General features: G+C 37.0%; 1 protein-coding gene across 2 annotated transcripts in view; it reads left to right on the forward strand.

The window, feature by feature from the left end:
- The window catches only part of PPP1R1C (protein phosphatase 1 regulatory inhibitor subunit 1C), a 129,591-nt gene that overhangs the window by 70,113 nt on the left and 40,025 nt on the right, over positions 1-19,453 (forward strand). For both annotated transcript variants that reach the window (XM_007114636.2, XM_007114637.2), the window contains exons 3-4: positions 2,693-2,730; positions 4,685-4,745. In XM_007114636.2, the coding sequence (XP_007114698.1) occupies positions 2,693-2,730; positions 4,685-4,745 (99 nt within the window). The remainder of the gene's footprint in view (positions 1-2,692; positions 2,731-4,684; positions 4,746-19,453) is intronic.

Below are 19,453 nucleotides of genomic sequence, written 5' to 3' on the forward strand. Positions count from 1 at the left end.
ATGGAAGCAACCTAAGTGTCTATCAACAGATGAATGGATAAAGAAGATGTGGCACATATATACAGAGGAATATTACTCAGCCATAAAAAGAAACGAAATTGAGTTATTTTTAGTGAGGTGGATGGACCTAGAGTCTGTCATACAGAGTGAAATAAGTCAGAAAGTGAAAAACAAGTACCGTATGCTAACACATATATATGGAATCTAAAAAAAAAAAAAAGAAAGTGGTCATGAAGAACCTAGGGGCAGGACAGGAATAAAGATGCAGACCTACTAGAGAATGGACTTGAGGACATGGGGAGGGGAAAGGGTAAGCTGGGACAAAGTGAGAGAGTGGTAGTGTATATATGTCCATATATACACTATCAAATATAAAATAGCTAGTGGGAAGCAGTCTCATAGCACAGGGAGATCAGCTCTGTGCTTTGTGACCAGCTAGAAGAGTTGGATAGGGAGGGTGGGAGGGAGGGAGATGCAAGAGGGAGGAGATATGGGGATATATGTATATGTATAACTGATTCACTTTGTTATAAAGCAAAAACTAACACACCATTGTAAAGCAATTATACTCCAATAAAAATGTTAAAAAAACAAAGACTTAATTTGTGGCCTTACATATGGTCTCTCCTGGAAAAAGTTCCCATGTACACTTGAGAAGACTATTTATGCGATTGTAATTGGTAGAATCTTCTATATATGTCTATTAGATATATTTGATTTATTAAGTTGTTTAAGTCTTCTGTTTCCCTACTTATCTTCTTTCTGGTTGCTCTACACATTACTGAGAGTGGGGTATTGAAGTCTCCAACTATTACTGCAGAACAGTTTATTTCTCTGTTCAATTCTGTTAGTTTTGCCTCAGATACTTTGATGGTCTGTTGTTAGGTAGAGAAATGTTTATAATTTTTATATCTTCTTTCTCTACTGAAACTTTTCTTAATATATAATGTCTTCTTTGTCTCATAACTTTTTTTGATTTGAAGTCTATTTTGTCTGATATTAGTATAGTCACCCTGCTCTCTTTTGGTTTCTATTTGCATATTGTTTTTTCTATCCTTTGACTTTTACCCTATTTGTATATTTGGATCTAAAGTGAGTCTCTTGTAGGTAGTACATATTGGATCATATGTTCTTATCCATTTTGCTAATCTTGGTCTTTTGAAGATTTTAATCTGTTTTTATTTAAAGTAACTAATAAGACTTCCTTCTGTCATTTTGCTATTTGTTTCCTATATGACTTATAGCTTTTTTGTCCCTCATTTCCTGAATTTCTGTCTTCCTTTATGCTTTTAAAAAATATGTATTTATTTATTTATTTTATTTTTGGCTGTGTTGTGTCTTAGTTGCCACACATGGGATCTTTCGTTGTGACATGCAGGCTTCTCTCTAGTTGTGGCACGTGGGCTCTCTAGTTGTGGCTTGCGTGCTCAGTAGTTGTGGTGCACTGGCTTAGCTGCCCCATGGTATGTGGGATCTTAGTTCCCCAATCTGGGATGTACCTGCATCCCCTGCATTGGAAGGCGGATTCTTCACCACTGGACCACCAGGGAAGCCCCATGTTTAGTTAATTTTTTGTAGTGAATTGTTCAAATTTCTTTCTCATTTCCTTTTGTGTACATTCTATAGCTGTTTTCTTTGTAGTTACAATGGGGATTACATTTAAAACCCTGAAGTTATGACACTTTAATTTGAATTTATACTAGTTTAACTTCAATAACAAACACTTCTTTCAAACCTCTGTCCCAACCCCTTATGGTTATTTAAATCACAAAATTACATCCTTATACATTATGTAGCCCAAAACATAAACTAATAATTCTTTAAATTCACTAGCCTCTTAAATTATGTAGAGAACAAAATGCGGAGTTACAAACCAAAGTTACAATTATACTCGCTTTTAGACATTCTTTGATGAATGTCTCGTTCAGTATTTAAACCATGGCATCAATCTCTCAGCTTTGGGACTAACCTACAAGTGAGGAACGGTCAATTGGGTCTAGAAGCAAAGAGGCAGAATCCACGCCAAGTAGGTGAGGAGGTAGGAAAGAAGCCCAGCCCAGAATGTCCTCGCTCTGTGGAAGGGGAGTATGTGAGCACCTCTTCCTCCTCTCTCCCCTTCCTCACAACTGTTTTTTTACACAGACTATGTGGAAGTTGCCCTAGAAGTGTCACAAGAAATATTTCTGACAAAGTCACTGATTCTTTCCAGGGGCATATAGAAAAGAGGGTGCCTCTTTTAGAGTCAGCGATTGGGCTGAGTGGAAAAGTAGGTTTGTTCTGCTTACTGGCAAACTTAAGGAAAACTGACAGAGGTTACACTTAATAGTGCTGCAAAATCCATGAGGAGAGGAGGTTGTTTACGCCTTAGCACTGTGAGGTTGATGATGCCAACAGTTGTTCTAGGAGGCATTTCTCTGGTTCCCCTTCCAGACTGCTGGAAGGCGGGCAATTTGGAATTTCAGGAGGGATGCTTTTTTACTGCCTTTTTTAAACCTGTGGGAGAGGGTAATCTCAGAAGGAAACTATTTCTTTCTGCCTCCCACTGCCCTCTCAGCCACTAGACTAAGCCATGGATTTTGTATAAGCATAAGGCAATTATTAAGTCATTCTGTTCCATGTTATTGAAAATTTAATGAGCATATTACAAGGAAAAATATCAACTTTCTAATAATTACACCTACTTCTCTTGCAGAAATAGATGACAAGAGAGTGACCAACACACAAGCAGAAGTAAGTTTTCTTATACTCTATATAAATGTGTCCAACCAACTAAAAACACAACCAGTTTGATTTGATGTGATATAAAATATGGTATCAATATAACTGTGTTGTAAAAACTATTTAATTTGCTTTCCCCAACTGAACAAACAGTAAAATGGTGTCATTAAATCTCCACCTCTAGGTTACCCTTGATTCTCCACCTATGAAATACTAACCCCTGGAAAAACTTCTAAAATAAACTACTGATTTTAGAGGCAAGATATGGTATTGATAATTTCAATTTGGTGACTGGTTGTGTATGACCATCACAGGTTGGGACAGCCAATGTTGGAACCCTGGAACCAGAAGGTGGGGGACAGACACCTCTTAAGAGTCCTCTGGTGTGTGGAGCCAAGAGCAGATCCTGAGGCCAGTCTCCACATACACATGTAGGAGTTCAGATTGAAAATATGAACCAAGGACAGGGGTGCTAGGGGAGCTGATAACATAGGATACACAGAATACAAGAAAATGAGAAAACTTGTGCCCAGAAATGGAAAAAATATTGAGTAGGACTCATGCAGACTTGATACTCAATTCCCATGGCCACATGAGTAGGCATCTAGCAAAACTCAGTGGAAAATATAGAAAGTACAAAATACCAGAAAGTATCTCTCAGACTTTTCTAAAAATTTAATGAGATTGTAAATGTGAAATGCTTTGAAAACTCTTACATAAATATAATTTTTATTAGTTATTGTTTTACCACTGTTACTAAACAAACCAACTTTTCTGTAATTAATTTTCTACTTAATCTTTGAATATGTATATGGAAATAAACATATAAGAAAACCTGGAAGTGAATGCTTCTTAAAATCAACCAAATGTGACAGAATACAGCAGAGGTACAACAGAAGGCTCAATAATCCACACATTTATACTAATGTAGAGTTGCCCTGCCTGCATCTGTGCATAATAGACTAGTATCAAAACACTCTATTTTGGAGAAATTTGCTTGTACCATTTGCTTTGATTGATATGGATTTGGTAACTATTTCGTTGAATTTTTTACTTTCTAATAGGTTGTTTTTGCATCAGCTAAATACCAACATCTTGATGACTCCTTTGAGGGCAATTAAGCTTTAGTATGTATGAGTAAAGATGCCTCAAGCTCTATTTACAACTTCGTGAAACAGTTTCTAGTCTTCTTCAGACTCTGTATATTATGTTCTTTCTAATATGCATGGAAAGCCTAGAACAATCCTCAAAAAGTATCTTGTAACTATTTATACTTGAACTTTTCAAAGCAAAAATAATTGCTCTAGACACTAAAACTCCTGCCTTTGACACACTGAAATATAAGTAGACACACCATTAAAAAGGAGTCTTTGACATAATCTGATCGAGGTGTAGACCACATATATATAATTTATTATAATAAGTAATGCCTTATACATATATAAATATGTCTATCTAAACTTTAAATATTATTATTGTGGTTCTGACTCTGAAATATGTTCCTCTGTTCCAATTTGTATCATTTTTAGTGAAAAAATTTCTGCCTCAATAAATTAATTCTGATCCAGTGTGCTTAAGAGTGTTAAGCAGCAGTTTTGTTAGGAAAGAGCTTTTGAACATGTAAAAGAATATTACCTCAACATTGTAATTCCAAGTAAATGGAGCTACTAGATTGAACATCTCAATTCCATAGGGTTATAGACTGATATTACTTAGCAAGGACTCTCATTAACCCTCCAGAACTGACAATCCTATGAACAGATATAAATATACCATGGACATAGCTTTTGGAGTATATTTTGTCCTGGGACTTATACTTTTCTCTAAAATGGAAAGAATTAGTACTATCTCTTTCTTTCTTTTTAAAATAAACTAATGTTACTAGGTGTTTATTTCCTTCAAAGGGCTGATGACATTGTACTTTTTATCCAAATATAAGACTTATTACTTTTTTCTCTTTATCCAGTCACAGAATGCATCCCCTAAGCAAAGGAAGCAGAGCGTGTACACACCACCCGCCATGAAAGGTACTGTTCAGGTACTGTTTCCGGTTGTTGTGAGTGCTGAGTTCATGGATGGCAGGCAGGCTGTTCTCAGGCGCCTTTTACCTGCTTATAAGCTAGATCTATCTTACTGAAAGTCACATTACTGACTTTCAGTAACATATGTTATTTGAAACCTAGTTTCACCAAGAGTGAAATAGGTGAAGAAGGGACAACTAGCGATGTCTCAAAATCTCAGTCTGGAAATTCAGATTTTCCAAAATAATGACAAGAGTTTTCTTTTACCCTTCCTCACGTTTTCCCTGAAGAGATTTTTCTAGAATCCCTAATTACTCTTGCAAATGTTGGCAGATGATTACCTTTTTTTCCTTGGCTTAAGCAAAGTATGTCTTGAATTTCAGACAGATACAGTATAAAGTGTTGCTTCACTGCCCTGTGTCAGGAGCAGTTCTAAGAAACCCAGTCAAACAGCTATTAGCTGTACATGTAACAGCTGTTGAAATAGCAGCTAAGAATGCTAGCTCAGATTCTGGCGTTCTCCCAGAATTTCCACCCCCCCAAAAAAAATTAGAACTGCTAAAAGAACATCTAAGTGTATCAGAATTTTGACCAACATCAATTCCAGGGAAGGTTTCTTTTATTTCTCACACAACAGTATTCCTGACATGAGGCAGAGTGTGTCCAATCCAGTAGCTCATGTTCCAGCCTGGCACTTGGGCTATTGGCCCAGTGACTCATCATGCAGTCGTACAGCTCGGTTTCAACTACAGGAGAGGCCAGCTGAACAGCTTCCTCTGGAGTCTAGAGAGATGTCTAAATTGGGAGTGAAATTTTCCACTCTGTATCCTCTCTAGATTTGGGGCTTCTCTCTGAAAGAGAGGTGGGACATAAAGGGACACATTAATAGCTACTTTCCATAAACGTCTGTCCTGTACAGCTATAAAATACAATGTTTGCTTGTTCATAAGACTGCAGTAAATAATGCAATCATCAGCATTGTAGTTAATTCCAGGGTAATTATTGAGGCTATCAGGCATCCCTTTCTCAAGATCAGTGTAATCATTTTTGAAGATATTTTCCCTATTGTAAGGCATCTTGTACTTTTAAGACACATCAGTTTTGGCATGCATGGGTCCCAAAGAAAGATATATGTTCACTCATTTAATAATTTCCTCTGTTCTATTTTGGGTTAGCTTAACTAAATAAAGACTGTTCTCATGTCCTTAGAGAACAACAGCATTATTTTTAAAGGAAAAATCTTAAAATCAAGGCTCCAAAGGCTCATGGTTTTTATATTTAGCTCTCAAATATAAGAATGTGGGATGGTAACGTTTAGGGAAGTTAGTCATATTGTACATTTTTACCCATAACCTTACAACTGTTGAGCCCTCCAAGATGGTCATTCAATGATAATCATTTTTGGTCATGAGTTAAAGTCTTGAGAAAGCACAGTAATTCTTTCATGAGGCTATCTGGGTATAATTACAAGCCACTCAGGTCCTCATTTATTACCTGTAAATACTTAGCAAAGTCTCCTGCTACTGATAAAAGAGAAGAGAGAGCTAAATCCACATATTTTATTCAGTCTACCTGTCACTTAGAGCTAGAAATGAATATTTTGGGACAAAATTAAGCAATGGTAACATATGGTGCATTGTAAGCACATTAAGAAGCTTCAATCATAAAAATGATGAATTAGAAAGGAAATGTTACTGAAATGCAAAATCAATGATAACAACTGCTCTGAAATGTATAATTCTTCAAACTGCAGTGGAACATGCAATTATTGAATGTAAAAAATGTTTGCTAGGACAGCAAAGTAGCACCAGATATGATTAATAGTTCTGAAAGAAATCACTCTGACCAAATGGCCAACTAGGGCTTCATGAATGACCCAGTGAGTAGCTGATTAGTAAAACAGAACAAACTAGCTAGACTCCTTCCTTCTTCTCTTGTATTAGGTAGTGAGGAGTTACTGGATATAGAGGCCTATACCCAGGAGAGAGATGCTACATTCTGCCTACGCCATTTCAACAAATGCCCAGACAGACTAGTCTCCCAGCTCCTACATTCATTTATTTTTCCCTCTTTCAGTTACTATGGTATTTATGGCTCCACCAGGTCTCAGAAAACAGAGACATGTCCATATCACCTCTTGTGATGAAGGCTTTATAAAGGTGCATGGGTAGGTAGGGGGTAAGAAATAGAGCAGAGGAAACCATTTTAACAGGTACACTGTCAGGACTGATAAGGTGATGACCTCCAAATTCATATCTGCAGCCCTAACTTATCTCCTGAACCTCAGACTCCCATTTCTAACTAGCTACCAAATTTCTTCACCTGAATGAATGACATTCATTGAAACTTCTCAAATTTAATATGTCCAAAACCAAACTCATTGGTTCTTTTTTGGTTTTTCCCATCTCAATAAATCTTATTCAGCTGTTGAGAACAAAAATCTTTGCATAATCCTTGACTGCTCCCCCTTACCCAATCCATCATCTACTCTTGTTGGTGCTAATTTCAAGATGTACCCCTTCTCTATTTTCCGTATCTTCCACTGCTCCTACCTTGTGCGACCACCATTGTTTCTTGCCTGGGCTGCTGGAGTAGCCTCCTTACTGCTCTCCTGCTTCTGCTCTTGACCCTCTACAATCGAGTCTCCACACACAAACCAGAGTAATTCCTCTAACACACAAATGTGATCATGCCACCCCCTTGATCAAAATCCTCAAAAATTTCCTGTTGCATTCAGAATAAAATGAAAAATCCAATCATGGCTTACAAGTCCCTGAATGAGCTGCACTGTCCTTTCTCCTTGATCTTACCTCCTTTCACGCTGGCCCTTGTTCATCAGGGTTCAATGTCATAGACTTTTTCGGTTTATAAACATCTCAAACACACTTCTGTATCAGAGCATTTGTACTTTCCACTTTCTCTTCTTGAGAAGCTCTTTACCCAGTGGCCTCACAGGTGGCTCAGCTAATGTTCCCTCCTCAGAAAGGTCTTCATTTCCTGATAACTGCCCATCCTACCATCACTATCCATGTCCTTATAGCATTGCCTTAATTTTTTCCATGGCACTCATCACTATGTACCTAGAATGAGGTGTCCATGACAACAGTTTTGTTCATTTGATATTCCCAGCACCTAGTACAGTTTCTGGCACATAATAGGTGCTCAATAAAAACTTGCTGAATAAATGAACTATAATGAACTGGGGAATCCAGCCACATTGTCATCTGCTGGCAAGAGGATGTCCATTAAACCTTTTTCTACTAATTGTCATACTTGTGACTCTGCTTCTGTTTCTCTTTGCTGCTCTCTCTGCTTGATCCCCCTTTAACTCTTACATTCTTACTTATCCATATGCTTCTGTTTTTCTAGTTTTACTTTTTCCCACTCCTTTCCCCTCTAGTCAAAGAGAAAATCTGATTTGGAAAATTAGTTACCATCCAGAATGATGCATCGATTTGGCTGGATTCTTAAGAAAGGTTATCTCATGGACCACTGGAACCATTAGGTGGTTGCCTCTGACTAGAGCCTGGTTCCTCCAACAATTAGTTTCTGGCCAAGATGGCAGCATCGTGGGAAACAAACCTGGCAATGTAAATAGAAGAATCTGGAGATGGCTCTCTTCCTTCAGAGATGTTTCATGACTTGATCAGAACATTTACTCTTAGAAAGTAATAGCAGAGTTAGTTCTTGGTCTTGCCATCTTTCTAGTCATAACATTATAGTCATTCAAAGTTGTCAAGTTTAAAGATTAACTAGTACAACTATCTAGTGATGCATCAAACATCACTTCCATTTTTTCCACTGCATCTAACCTCAGGGTATTAGATTGGCTATGTTCTCTTGAAGGTTCTAATATATAAGGCTTGGGCTGTAGCCAAATAATCAAAAGTTCCAGGTGATTCTGCTGTAGCAAGTCTAAAAATTGACCAGACTCCAGATATCCAACCATCTATCTAACATGCCTTTCTTATGTCATAGGTTGAATAAATGAAATGAAATCTCATGGAAATCAAAGATCACGAGATCAAAATTAGCATGTTCAAAACTGACCTTCTGATCTCCACAGCAAATCAATTTGTCCTTCATGTTCCCCTTCTCAGGAAGGTGCTTATTCCGGAGTTCTGGGGCTCTCCAACGACTCTCTCTCTCTCCTTCACTCTCTTCATTAGTAGAGCACCAGGTCTTGTGGATTACGCCCCATTAGTACCTCTCCCACCTTCCCCTCTTCTATCTCCAATGTCACCATCACAATTCAAGTCACATTCATTTCTTTGCCAGGATATAAAAGGTTACTGTCCATTCAGTCTCTTTCCTCTACTTCCCATCTGTTTTCTATACTGTACCCAAAGTGAACTTCTTAAAAACCAAATGTGATTATGCCACTTCCTTGGTTAAAACTCTTCAATAGCTCCTCACTGCCCTTAGACAAAATTCTTATTCCAGAGCAAAGTTTAGAAAGCTTACTGCCCTGTGGCTCCAATATGTCTCTCCTCTCCTTACCCACTAGGTCCCAGCCACGACCAAGCTCTTTCCTGAAGAATCTGCATACATTCTTCATCTAGAATATTCTCCCTTGCCTCCTTCTTGTCCTCATTCTTTATTTGGTTAGTTCCTACTTATCATTCAAGTCCTGTCCTTAAAGGTCAGATCCTGAAAGGAGCTTTCCCTAACCCTCCATTCTAAATTATGTGTAGCTATGAACTCTCTATTAATAGTTACACATTCTCTATAGTTCTTTCATTGCAAGTAATCACAATATTCAATTATTTATTAAGTGTCCGTCTCTCCAACTACACCAGAAGTGATCTGGTGCCTATTTTGTTTTTTGACAGTGCCTATTTTGTTTTTTACCTTATCTGCAGGGCTTAACACAATGCTTGAGACATAAGCAGTGATTATACATATATTTTTAAATAATTTTTTTAAATGTACCCAACACTACTGTTGGTGAATGAATCATTTCCTTAGGGTGTTCACCTTCTCTCTGGTCTATTAGAAAGATCTTTTCTCTATTGAAATTTATATTCATGGATTCTTTTCTATATCTTGTTGCTATTTGTGATAAATTTTAAAATGACAGGGCTTCCCTGGTGGTGCAGTGGTTGAGAATCCGCCTGCCAATGCAGGGGACACGGGTTCGTGCCCCGGTCTGGGAAGATCCCACATGCCGCAGAGTGGCTGGGCCTGTGAGCCATGGCCACTGAACCTGTGCGTCCGGAGCCTGTGCTCCGCAACGGGAGAGGCCACAACAGTGAGAGGCCTGTGTACCACAAAAAAATAAAAAATAAAAATAAAAAATAATAAAAATTTAAAAAAATTAAAAAATAAAAATGACAACTATCTGAATATTTCAAGACATCTATCAGGTCCTTGCCTCACCCCTAATTTCTCTCTTTCCAGGTTAAAACATTTCAATGTCAATTATGCCTGTCCTTTCACATTCACTCCTGATCTCCTAATAAGCTTTACTTTGCCTATATCACCCTAGAAGTACATCATTCAAAATCAACTTATATTTACGGAGTGGTCTGACCAGAACAGAATGGAGACTTCAATTATGCCTGTCACCTCCTTCATTCCAGATAATTTAATTCCATTAACGCGACCCCAAATTGTATTAGCTTTTTCTGGCAGCCATATACATTGGTGACAAGTCGTGAGCTTACCATAAATTCAAAACTTCCAAGACTTTTTCATGTACTACTTTAAAGTCATATTATTTATAATGTATAGCTCATTTAAAAATTATGTATTTTCTAAACCAAAAAGCAAGACAGTGCTGTCATCCCAACTGACTTTCATCTTCTTAGAGTCAGACTGTCACATGAACATGTCGTATTTCATATCATGATTCCATCATCTATTTTATTTTCCATTATCTCAATTGTTTGTCATCCATAGGTTATATAAATTTATCTCTGATATTTTTATCTACATCTGTAATAGACGTATCAAACAGAACGGGGCAAAGAAAGACCTGCAGCACACATATCTCCCTGTAGTTGACACTGGTCCCCCTGAAGGCCATCATTCAACCAGTTATAAAATAGACTTATTATGTCAAGATTACATCCCTTAAAACCAGAGGATATTATAAACTCTCATTAGATACATTATTATATTTCAGATATGGTGTGCTGACCACATTTTTTCATCTCTATAGATGAGTCATAAATTTATAATGTGTATTATGCATAAAAAATCACACAAGTTGAAGGTTGCATAGAAAACAGACTTACTTTTCCATTACCCTGTGTGATACAGTGCTTTATAATTATGTAAATAGAAAGTTCTGAAGATTATCAGAAAAATGATAGCTGACTACTGAATACCCATGTGATTTCTCTGGTGTTTATACGGTGGTCAGCCCTGTAATTTACAGAACAGCCAATTAAATTATTGTTGGATACCCTGAATCATGTTTTCAGAAAAGCAAAGTAGGTTTGAATCTTGGGGCAGGAAATGGCTGACTCATTTCCACCCCCATTTTGTGTGTGTGTGTGTGTTTTACTGGAAGGCAAATTTTGCCTTCAACTGAAGACAGCAAAGCAAGGGCTATCGATTTAAAAGGAAATCTGAACATGAAACAAAGCAGCCGACTGAAAAACAGCTTTGTAGAGCAGGTCTATTAGTATTACATTACCATTCTTAATGTATATAACAAGTCAGATTTTTCATGGACTTCTGAAAAACATCTTCTTCCTCTCATTCTTCATAATTTCTTTAAAAGAAAAGCTTACCTACTTCAGTGTTCAGAGATTGTTCTTCTGAAATGTCCAGTAGGTCTTCTCTGAATGCTTACAGCATTGTAACTCCTACATTTTATTCCTCCAAGGATGGTGTGATCTTGATATTTTATCTCAGTTTAGCCTCTTTTCATAATAAAGCAATAAATGCAAATAAGGAAGAGCCCAGGGAAGGAAATAAATCAAACTGGCCCAATAAAAAGTCTAACATGGATTTTGGAGGATGGTAGGTGACAGTGACAAAGATGTGCCATGTAATATTAACTGAAGGATAATCTTCAAATCAGGGAAAGCTGTTGATCATAGTAATTTAATGGGACCCAGCAGGAAAAGACGTGGACATTGTGGGGGAAACAATCAGTGTTCAAACCTCAGTGACACCACTTGTTAACTGTTCAACTTCAGCAAGTCAATGATTTTAACCTGTCTCTTCTCTCATTAGTTAAATGGAGGTGATACCCATCACACAGGCCTGTTGTGGGGACAAAATCAAACAATATGTGTAAAGAGCATGCTTAGAAAAGGCACACAATATGTAAGATCTATTTTGAGTAATTATTTGAACCCTGGATTAAGAGGCAGGTACACCCCTCCTCGTTTCCCCTGAACCTGCAGAAAGGAGGAATGAAGCCCTGGGGAGAGACCAAGGAGGGATGGAAGGTCTTGGAGATGAATAAAATCCCTGCCAGAGCTTTGCTCTCATCCCAGTAGGAACTGAAGAGTCAGGGCTAAAGGTGCCTGATCCTAATAAGCATGTGGACAACCAAACCTTGCAAAACTCACTCCACTTTTATTTGTACCAATCTCAGATAGATTTGTGGAGTTGACCTTTGACCTTTCACTTCCTTTGTAACAAAACCCTGCTTTGCTTCATTCACCTGCCTCCTCCTCTCAGACACCCAACCCCTCTTTCCCCAGCTAACTAACAGCCCTCTCAGAGGTATTGATATTTAAATTAATCAATCTCATATTTCAAAAAAGCCTAAGAACAAAGTGATGTTTAATGGTAAATTTGGGGTGCTAAAGAAGATCATACAATAAACATTTCTAGGCAGAGGGATGTGTAGGAAATCATATAAATTCAGCCTATAATTAGGCAATGTAGGTAGGTTAACAATGATTATATAGAACTATAATCAAATCACTCTTCCTGAGTTTGAAACGTCTTATAATTGTGCTGAAAAAAAATTTTTCAAAAGGAATAGACTAGCCATACATAGTATCCTGTTTTCATCACCCCCTGCATGTTGAAAAGTCAGGGAGACAAGGTAGCAAGATCTTTTAGCTTCGCATCAGGCCGTCTCCACATTGCATTCCTTTTTTCTTTTATAACATTTCTGTCCCTCTGTGGTTGTTCTTCAGGTATTCATCACATTTGCCTTTCTAAATCTTGGCTTTTATGTTTGTGCTGGCCTGGTTTATTTACTGTGTAGGGTGGGGTTTATTTATGCAACTCAAGAAACATTTTAACAGATTTCTAGCTAACAAAGAACATTCTAAATATAAACGAGTCTTGCCTTAAAAAAAAAAAAAAAAAAAAAAAACAACAACCAAATATGCTTCTATTTCCAGATCCACTTCCTTCACTTCTCTTCAATTTCTTTCACTAAGTTCTATGTTCATCTTTCCTCATATCTTTGAATTCAGAAGGTGGGGTCAGATTGGAGAACTGATCTGAGAATGTATCTTTCTTTTTTTTTTGTTTGGATTGTATTGTATGTGCATTATATATATATAATATATATATATTTAATAGATCTCCATTGGAGTATATAATTGCTTCACAATACTGTGTTAGTTTCTGTTGTACACCAAAGTGAATCAGCCATATGCATACATATGTCCCCAAGTGGTGCCAATTAAACTTTGAAAAGGAGACCACTCTTCATCAATATGGTTCCATTCAGGTGTCTGTATATATTTACACCTATTTTAAGCTTAATCTTTTAAATGTATCAATACATTCCTCTGTTTAAATAACATACAACTTTTAAAATTGCTTCCTATCTTGAAGTAGGGGAAGAGATGAACTTTTGTATTTGGTTGGAACAGATAAATCAAGACCCAGTGTCTCTAGGTTTCTCTCAAGTCTTCAAATGGTAAAATTCAGTTGCATAAGCACTAAAAATGTACTGCCACACATCACATATGAGCCTCCACTGTGTATCGAGCATGGCCTTAAAGTGGTGTGGCTGCAGAGATGAAAGGCAAAATCCGCACCTTCTAGGAGACCAGTCTGGAGGGAGCAACACACAAGTGGACAGGTAGAGCACACCATGGTAAGTCGTTGTACAGGGATTTGAGGAAACCCACGCTGTCTGGGGGACCAGAAGGTAAGGTCTTTTAGATCACAGAAGGAAGAGTCATGTTTACACGTGTCTGCAGAGTTAAATGGACTGGGTCATGGAAAAGTGGAACACACATCTCACCATTTTCATTCCTCCTGCTCATACAAACTTCCAAAGCATTTAAGATGATACCATAATGTAGACAGTTAAATCCTACATGGATCATCACCAAGTACTTTGCTGCCATTCAAAGTCTAAAAAGGCCCTACTAACGGACCACACAGACATCACTTTCCAACGCATTTGGAAATCCTTGTGCATTTGATTCCATTTTTAAAAGTCTGGTTCATGTCTTTGTCTTTCCTCTTAATAATATTACTTTTAACAGAGTAAGTTTCAACTCAAATTATACTATTTTAAAAATAAAATTTATATTTTAGAACAGTTTTAGATTTACAGGAAAATTGTGATAACAGTTTCCATATACACTATATCCAGTTTTTTCTATTATATATATCTTATATTAATATGGTACATTTGTTACTTACCAAACCAATATTGATCCATTATTATTAACTAAAGTCCATGTTTTATTCATATTTGTTTAGTTTTTGCCTAATGTCCTTTTTCTGATCTAGGAACACATCCAGGATACCACCTTACATTTAGTTATCACATTTCCTTAGGCTTCTCTTGCTTTTGACAGTTTCTCAGACTTTCCTTGTTTTTGACGACCTTGACAGTTTTGAGGAGTACTGGTCAGGTATTTTCTGGAATATCCCTCTATTGGGATTTGTCTGATGTTTTTCTCATGACTAGACTGGGGTTGTGGGTTCTGGGGAGAAAGACTAGATATAAAGTGACCAGTTCATCACATAGTATCAAGGGTACATGCTATCAACCTGACTTATCACTGCTGATGTTGACCTAATCACCTGGTTGAGGGAGTCTTCGCCAGTTCTCCCCACTGCAGAGTTACTGTTTTTTTACCCCCTTTCCATATTTCATTTTCTGAAGGAAGTCACCATGTGTAGCTCACACTCAAGGAGTGGCAAGTTATACTCCACCTCCTTGAAAAAACTGTATCTACATAAAATTATTTTGTAAATATATTATAAATTTTTTGGAATAAATTCCAATAAATATTTGGAATTCATTTTGCACAGAACATTTGTCTCTTCTCCTCCATTTTTTTACATTTATTCAATCATTTATTTTTATCAGTATGGACTCATGGATATTTATTTAATACTCTGGGTTATAACTCAGTACTACTTTATTTTGTTGCTCACACCATTACTGTGGGGGTTTTTTGGTTTGTTTTAGCATATTCTTACTTTCTGGCGCTACAAGATACTCCAGGCTCATTTGTATATCTTCTACCCAAGTCTTACAGAATCAGACATTTCTCCAAGAAGCCCTCAAATTACAATTTTTATTTTTATTTGAGTCAGTATACTGTAAAACATGTTTGCATCAGTATATAGTTACTAAAAATAGTGAAGTCTATCGCTTGCTCTGCTGAAATGTATGTGCATTATATCCATTAGTGTTTAGGAGGGTTAATGCCACACTATCGACATACTAACACGTACACACTCCACTCTTATTAACGTTAATGGGAGTCCAGGAAGAAAAAACAATGCCTATAAGTAGAATAGGCAGATGTTGTCTGTATGGGCTTGCCTTCCTTCATTTAATACCTAATACAGTGTTCCCTTATGTTTTCTGGGATGAGATATGTATTGCCTCTTTATAGATGCCGAATTAGGAATAGGTTTGCAGCCTTCTTGGAGATTGGCTATTTGCTTTACTTAAATCAAAGATTTTAAAAAGTAATGTGTAAACACCTTATATTTGTGTAGTGCTTCAACATAAGAAGTGTTTTTGTATAGCTAATTTGTTTTTTACAGGAAACTATGTAAGGTAAGCAGAATCTTTCATTTTTAGAGGAAAGTGAGGCTCACAGAAGAGAGCAGGGTTCCCATGTTTAATGTCATGCTCCTTTACAAGGCCAAATTGTGACATGAGCTTTTTTTGCTTTTCTGTTGGAATAGTCAGTATTTTTCCCATTTACCGATCTATCCTATTTGCCCTAATAAAAATCTAAAGATCCTTCAGCCTTATAACTTAATGAAGTTTTTACAAAAACTTTTATACAAAAGTTCCTACAAGATGCTTAGTACTCTTGTTTTTAATAATTTTTATATTTTGAACTCACATTATAGGTCCATATGTAATAACAATGGACTTAAACAATGGATTAAGTCTGCCTTAATCTTCTCTCTCTCCAATCTGCCTTTCCCCACCTCCGACAGCTGACCACACAAATCTAACCCTGTGACTTTTTGTTTACAACCCTTCAAATGTGCACCCATTCCTTTATGACAAGGCCCTGGAAATAATTTGCAGGGCTGTTTACGATCTGGCCCCTCCTACCTGTCTAGCCCCACCTCCTACCACAGCTTCCTTTAATCTCAGGCTGCAGCAATGCAGAGCTGCATTAAGTTTCTCAAAAACAATGCGTGGTTTCTCGCCTCCACATTTGTCTGTAGCTTCATTTGCATAGATGTCCTCTCTCTGAGCCCCCTACTTCTAAATCCTTTGAGCTGTGCTCCTTTGAGACTCAGAATGCATTATACCTACCTATTTGTGTGTATGGGTAATCCCTTCTAGCTAGACTGAATTCCTTGGAAACAGGGCCAATGTCTTATTTGTCTTTCAGGAGTATTCTTATGTCTTCCATTTGTATTGCTGAGGACACTTATTAAACACTGAATCAGTGACTGAATAACCTTTCTGATTTAAAAATGAATGTCAGTTTAACGGTTTAATTTTGGCCATACTGAAAAAAATTACAAATTGCTGATGTGTATTTCAGTCACTCATTCATTTACTCACTAACCCTCACTCATTCATTCTACAAACATTTACAAAATGCTTATTATCTGCCAGGCAGGTCATGTATTAGGCTCTTTTGGTTGAGGATGAGCTAAACACAGTCCTTGTCCATAGGAAACAACATAGTCAAATGGACAAGAAAGCTATGTAAAACAATAATAAGTTCCATAAGACTGATGTGGACAATGTTATTTGACTGTGGAAGAGGAACCCACTAGCTCTCCCTGTCACACATAGCAAAGACTTCACAGGAGAAATGAACTTCATCTGTTAGTTGAGGGATGAGTACGATTTTCATAGAGAAGCCTGTGGTGTGGATTCCAGACAAAGGGTTGAGCAGCTGCAGAGGCACAGAAGCCAAAGGGCAGGTGAACCCGGAACACTGTGGCTGGGGGTGAAGCCTGTGGAGGAGGGAACACGGAGAGATGCTGGGGACTGGTCAAAGGTCCTGTGTGCCATGTGCTCAGGAGCTGAAATTTTGTCTTGAGAAAACAGAGCATTTTTGGACAATTCTTAAGATTACTTGGTATGTTACCTTGTTCTCTTGAGTGCTTTGAAAGTATTAGGAAGAGGGAAAAGGATTAAGAAGTTGATTCACAGAGTTAATTTTTAAAAATTAGTCTATCCTAGATTTTATTTGCCTCAGTTCATCTGCCTGTTTCCACTGCTCTTATTTATAGAAGATGGCTAACAACTAGCACCAACTTCTTTTTCTCTTGCTTTAATGCATTTTGACTTTTAAAATAATATTTATGAGCTGTGAGAAGTTGAAATACTCATCAGATTATCTTCCAAAATAAATTAATGGAAATCCAATTAGGAATGTGTTATAAAATAAAAATGTCAAGATAAATTGAAGAATTGGTTCTTAGTGGGGCAAATTTAAGGTAGGATTACATTCTTACAAACTTGTACTGGCCTATGAAACTTTTCTAAACATTCTTCCTTTTAAAACCTTATATTCTTGTCTGATCACAAGACAGCTTTAAGAACAGTTTCATTAACTCCTTTATCAACAGGTCCTCATGACAAAATACCCCACGTTTCAGTTGTCAGAATAGGCTGCATTCTTTCTGTGGAGTGTGTATTTTTGGAACAGTAAAGATATCAGCATTGCTGCCAATCAGTATACAATTACTTATTAAACTTGAACTCTATGCAAAGCTCTGAGCCATGTGTTAAATAAATGAACTACCAAGTTTTAAAACACTCTAGGTCAAATTCTGAAAAATTTCAGTTTTTTCATTAAGAGACAAAAACACCAAACAGAAGTAAGAGTGTCCAAAGATTAGTTTCAGGAAATTACTAGGCCCACATGATAAAAATTACATGATAAGCACTGCATTTATGATCTGTGTTCTATATCTCTTTCTGGTGTAATTACCAACAAGAGCCATGTTGTGCTTTCCTTACCTTTGATAGGAAGCCAAAGCCACCTTTTATTTTTTTCTTGACAGAAATTTTATTCACTGCATTCTTGAGTAAGTTTGTAAGATTTTATTCTCAAGACCAAACTTAAAATGATCTTACTGACTTTCAACAAGCTATCTTAGAGCAAGGTTCTCATATGTTTCCCTCAATATAACAACAAGACAATCTCAGCTTTAAAGACAGATGGACTAGAATTGATAAAGGACTTTGGGGGTTGGAAATGGCATCATTTTGCCCCTTCTGGATCCGAGGCCATTGCTCAGTCTATTATTAAATATTTAATACTTAAAAGCATATTAGTCCTTCTAGGCCCTGGCAGTCTAGAGGCAAATAAAGGAAGTAAGCTGTAGAAGTAACAATTAAAATGATTGCCAAAGATGTGTGAGCTAGCTGTCTGAGGAGGGAAGAAGCAGAAACACTATAAATTTACACAGTTACATCACTGTGTAGGACAAGATGACTAAAACACTGACCTGGAATCACTCAGAAAAAAAGTTGTACTATTTTTAATGTAACATGCATTTTAAAAGGCAGGAAACTGAAAGTATGCAATGAAAAATTTTAAATCCCACTTTTTTTTGAGTTCCTACTCAGTGCAGTATGTACTTCACAGTGCTTGAAAATACAAGTGTGAATGCCCTCTCATTCTTTTTCTGAAGACTTAAAAAATTTTTTTTTATTGGAGTATAGTTGCTTTACAATGTTGTGTCAGTTTCTACTGTACAGCAAAGTGAATCAGCTATCGTATACATATATCCCCACTTTTTTGGATTTCCTTCCCATTTAGGTCACCACAGAGCAATGAGTAAAGTTCCCTGTGCTATACAGTAGGTTCTCATTAGTTATTTATTTTATACATAGTATCAATAGTGTTTATATGTCAATCCCAGTCTCCCAATTCTTCCCACCTCCCTCCCCCGCCCCATTGGTATCCAAATGTTTGTTCTCTACGTCTGTGTCTCTATTTCTACCTTGTAAATAAGATCGTTGATACCAGTTGTTTCAGATTCCACATATATGCGTTAATATACGATATTTGTTTTTCTCTTTCTGACTTACTTCACTGTGTATGACAGTCTCTGGGTCCATCCATGTCTCTACAAATAACTCAATTTCGTTCTGTTTTATGGCTGAGTAATAGTCCATTGTATATATGTACCACATCTTTATCAATTCCTCTGCTGATGGACATTTAGGTTTCTTCCATGACCTGGATATTGTAAATAGTGCTGCAGTGAACACTGGGGTGCATGTGTCTTTTTGAATTATGGTTTTCTCTGGGTATAAGCCCAGTAGTGGGATTGCTGGGTCATACGGTAGTTCTATTTTTAGTTTTTTAAGGAACCTC

This window comes from Physeter macrocephalus, chromosome 2, assembly GCF_002837175.3.
Source record: "Physeter macrocephalus isolate SW-GA chromosome 2, ASM283717v5, whole genome shotgun sequence".
Lineage (NCBI taxonomy): Eukaryota > Metazoa > Chordata > Mammalia > Artiodactyla > Physeteridae > Physeter > Physeter macrocephalus.